The sequence below is a fragment of the Chiloscyllium plagiosum genome, chromosome 25 (genome assembly GCF_004010195.1).
Source record: "Chiloscyllium plagiosum isolate BGI_BamShark_2017 chromosome 25, ASM401019v2, whole genome shotgun sequence".
NCBI lineage: Eukaryota > Metazoa > Chordata > Chondrichthyes > Orectolobiformes > Hemiscylliidae > Chiloscyllium > Chiloscyllium plagiosum.
The window spans coordinates 1,865,011-1,868,991 of NC_057734.1; the positions used below are offsets into that span (position 1 = coordinate 1,865,011).

The window sequence follows — 3,981 nt, forward strand, 5'->3', positions numbered from 1 at the left end:
TGTTCCAGTCTGTCTCTGCCACCCCCATCATCCTGCCATTGATTTGTTTTTCGATTTGATGTGGAATTTTACCCCACACTCTGTCTTCCGTATGTATGTCAGGTGATATTTGTAATCTGTGAGGGTATCTTCAAACTTCTCTTTTAAAAGAAGCCTCTTTGACAGTGCCTTAAAATATCTGTTCACATGTGAGAAACTCCCTTATCTGCTCGATTATGTTGCCAGGTACCAGTCTTGACATTTGACCTTGACTTCTTGCTCTCCTTTACATTTGTTTCCACCCTGTGCAGAGGGATGTGTTTATTTCAAAGCTAACACTTTTTTCCCTTGTCAAAATACGAACTGTACTGTTCCCTCCCAGCATTTGCAGTTTACATTTCAGAGGCACAACATTTGCATATTTTCTCCCCTTTTTGCAAGTCAGTTTTGAGCTCATTGGACACAGCAATGTATCCTTCTAATGGATTACCCCAATGCTACTTTTAACTATTTCCACCCCAACAACCCTCTATGATATCTGGTCTTCTTCAATCCTGGTTCATCTCTCACATCATTCACTATTGGAGATGTGGTTCTAAACCCTCAGTTCACTTCCTCGATTTCCTTAACTCAATTTTTAGACATTTGTTAATACAGGACACATCAAACCATTGAAAGTTCATGCCACAGAAAGAGGCTATTTGTCCCATGATATCTGTGCTGGCTGCATAATATTATCCATCGAAAATCCTGCCTATTTGGGCCATGTTTAGGCCTCATAGTGTTAAATTCCATTGGCTGTGAAGCACCTTGTGGAACATATGATTGCATTAAAGGATCGAGACAACTGCAAGTAGTTGTTGGTTTCAAAGCACTGCTCCCACATTGTGTCCTCATCCCCACCAAATGTCGTAAAAAATGACAAAATCGCAGTTTAATGCAACAGCAGAAAATTTATTGCATTATTACACAATGAAAATTGCAAAGGGTGAATGGTTTGCAATTGGTGTGATGAGTTTTGTGACAGGGGAACGTTAGAAATGAATGTTTCAATCAGCAGGAGCACAGTCCGCCAACTTTGTATTGCTTCTTCAGATCCCTTTTGAAATACAGATAATTAAAGGGAGCCAGCAGTAATGGTAACAACACTAGCAAGTGATTCACAAACACAGACAATGCTGGAGAAACTCAGCAGGCCTGGCAGGATCTGTGGAGAGAGAAACATTTTGAGTCTGGTGTGACTCTTCAGAGCATGAGTTCTGCTTTCTCTCTCCACAGATGCTGCCAGATCTGCTGAGTTTCTCCATCTTTCTCTGTGTTTGATTTCCACCATTAAGTATTTTGCTTTTGTTATAACTTGGAGGTGCCGGTGTTGGGCTGGGGTGGACAAAGTTAAAAATCACACAACACCAGGTTATAGTCCAACAGGTTTATTTGGAAGCACTAGCTTTCGGAGCGCTGCTCCTTTATCAGGGTGACAACCACTTGATGCAGGAGCGGTGTTCTGAAAATTAGTGCTTCCAAATAAACCTGTTGGACTATAACCTGGTGTTGTGTGATTTTTCGCTTTTATTATAGTAATCTAGAGACCCAGATTAATGCTCTGGGTACATGGATACAAATCCCACCGTTGGCAAATGGTGGAATGTAAGTTCCTAAAGCAAATCTGTAACCGGAAGCCAGTCTAGTAGTTGTAATCACAGTGTCATAACTGATTATTGTAAAATCCATCTGGTTCACTAAGAACTGAAATGTAACCTCGCTGTCTCTCCCACATGCAGCCTTATCTGCTGAGTATTTCCAGCATCTGACCGATTGGGTCAGAAAATGAAAGTGACTGAAACCAACATAAGGTATATAACATGTGGCTAAAGTTCTCTTTTGAATGTTCCTCAACAGGCTCATATCAATGGGAAGAAATTGCAACAAATTGAACAAATGAACAAATTGAAGCAGGGAGGCGATGCCCTATCACTGGACTGTTGACCCAGATAAAGTTTGGGGACCCAGGTTCAAATCCCACAATGGCAGATGGTGGAATTTGAATTCAATATAAATCTGGAATTAAGAGTCTTATGATAACCATGAAACCATTGTCATGAAAAACCCATCTGGTTCACTCATGCCCTTTAGAGAAGGAAACTGCCATCTTTACCTGCTCTGGCCTACATATGACTCCAAACCCACGGCCAAGTGGTTGACTCTCAGCTGCCCTCTGGGCAATTAGGGATGGGCAATAAATGCTGATCTAACCTGTGAATGATTTTTTAAAAAGCCATTCATAGACCTTTGAATTTCCCAGATGAGTTTTAAAGTAGTTATGGAAAAAGACAGGTCTGGCCCACAAGTTAAAGTTCTAAATTGGGGCAAGGCCAATTTTGATCATATTTAACAGGAGCTGTCAAAAGTTTGTTGGGGGAAGGAAAAGGGACATCTGGAGAGTGGGAGGCTTTCAGAAACATGATAGCGAGAGTTCGAGGCCAGCATGTTCCTGTTATTGTGAAGGGCAAGGCTGGCAGGAGTAGGGAGCACTGAATGTCTGGATGTTCTGGTCAAGAAAAAGAAGGAAGCATGTGTTAGATATAGGCAGCTGGGATTAAGTGAATCCCTTGAGGAGTATAGGGGGTGTAAGAATATGCTTAAGAGGGAAATCGGGAGGGCAAAAAGGGGACATAAAATAGCTTTGGTACATAACGTGAAGGAGATTCTACAAGTACTTTAAGGGCAAAAAAGTAACTAGGAAGAGAATGGAGATGAAGCAGATGGAGTTTAATACAAACAAATACGAGGTGTTGCATTTTGATAAGACAAACGAAGGCAGGACTTACACTGTTAATGTTAGGGCCCTGGGCAGGTTAGAGAACAAAGAGACACAGGGGTTTAGCTCCAAAGTGGCATCATGGGTAGACAGGACGGTGAAAAATACATTTGGCACACTTGTCTTCATTGGTCAGTACATTGAATATAGGAGTTGGCTCGTCGTGTTGTGGCTGTACAAGCCATAAACAAGGCCATTTTTGGAGTACTGTGTACAATTCTGGTCACCCTGCTATAAAAAGGATGTTATTAAACTGGCAAGGGTACAAAAACGATTTACAAAGATGTTACAGAGACTGAGGGTTTGAGTTACAAGGAGAGGCTGCATAGGCTGAGCCTTTTACCCTGGAGTGTAGGAGTCTGCAGGGTGACCTTATAGAGCTTTATAAAGTCACAAGGGGCATAGATAAGGTGAATAGCAAAGGCCCTTTTCGCGAGGGTATGGGGGGTTCAAAGCTAGAAGGCAGAGGTTTAAGGTGAGAGGTTAAAGATTTAAAAGGGACCTGAGGGGCAACCTTTTCACACACAGGTTGGTGTGTGTATGGAATGAGCTGCCAGAGGCAGTGGTGGAGGCTGGTAAAATTACTACATTTAAGAGACATTTGGCAGGTAAATGAATAGGAAGGGTTTAGATGGATATGGGGCAAACACAAGTGAATGGAATTAGTTCATTTTAGGAAGCCTGGTCAGCATGGACGAGATGGGCCAAAGGGTCTGTTTTCGTGCTGTATGACTCTGTGACTCTATGTGGTTAGGCCTTACCTGGAACAATTCTGTAATGTCCAGTCCCACACCTGGGGAGACCTTGTATTCCTTTCATTCTGGCTTCATGTGCATCCTTAATTTAGTCATTCCACCAGTGGTGGCTGTGACTTAGAGTCATAGAGTCATAGAGATGTACAGCATGGAAACAGACCCTTCGGTCCAACCCGTCCATGCCGACCAGATATCCCAACCCAATCTAGTCCCACCTGCCAGCACCCGGCCCATATCCCTCCAAACTCTTCCTATTCATATACCCATCCAAATGCCTCTTAAATGTTGCAATTGTACCAGCCTCCACCGTATCCTCTGGCAGCTCATTCCGTACACGTACCACCCTCTGTGTGAAAACGTTGCCCCTTAGGTCTCTTTTATATCTTTCCCCTCTCACTCTAAACCTATGCCCTCTAGTTCTGGACTCCC

At 42.9% G+C, this 3,981-nt stretch overlaps 1 protein-coding gene across 1 annotated transcript in view; it reads left to right on the top strand.

Annotated features, from left to right (window-relative positions):
* The window catches only part of mmp17a (matrix metallopeptidase 17a), a 94,666-nt gene extending 92,701 nt beyond the window's left edge, over positions 1–1,965 (top strand). Inside the window, exon 9 of the mRNA XM_043715248.1 lies at positions 1,879–1,965. Within this exon, the coding sequence (XP_043571183.1) occupies positions 1,879–1,965 (87 nt within the window). The remainder of the gene's footprint in view (positions 1–1,878) is intronic.
* The last annotated feature ends 2,016 nt before the right edge of the window (positions 1,966–3,981 follow it).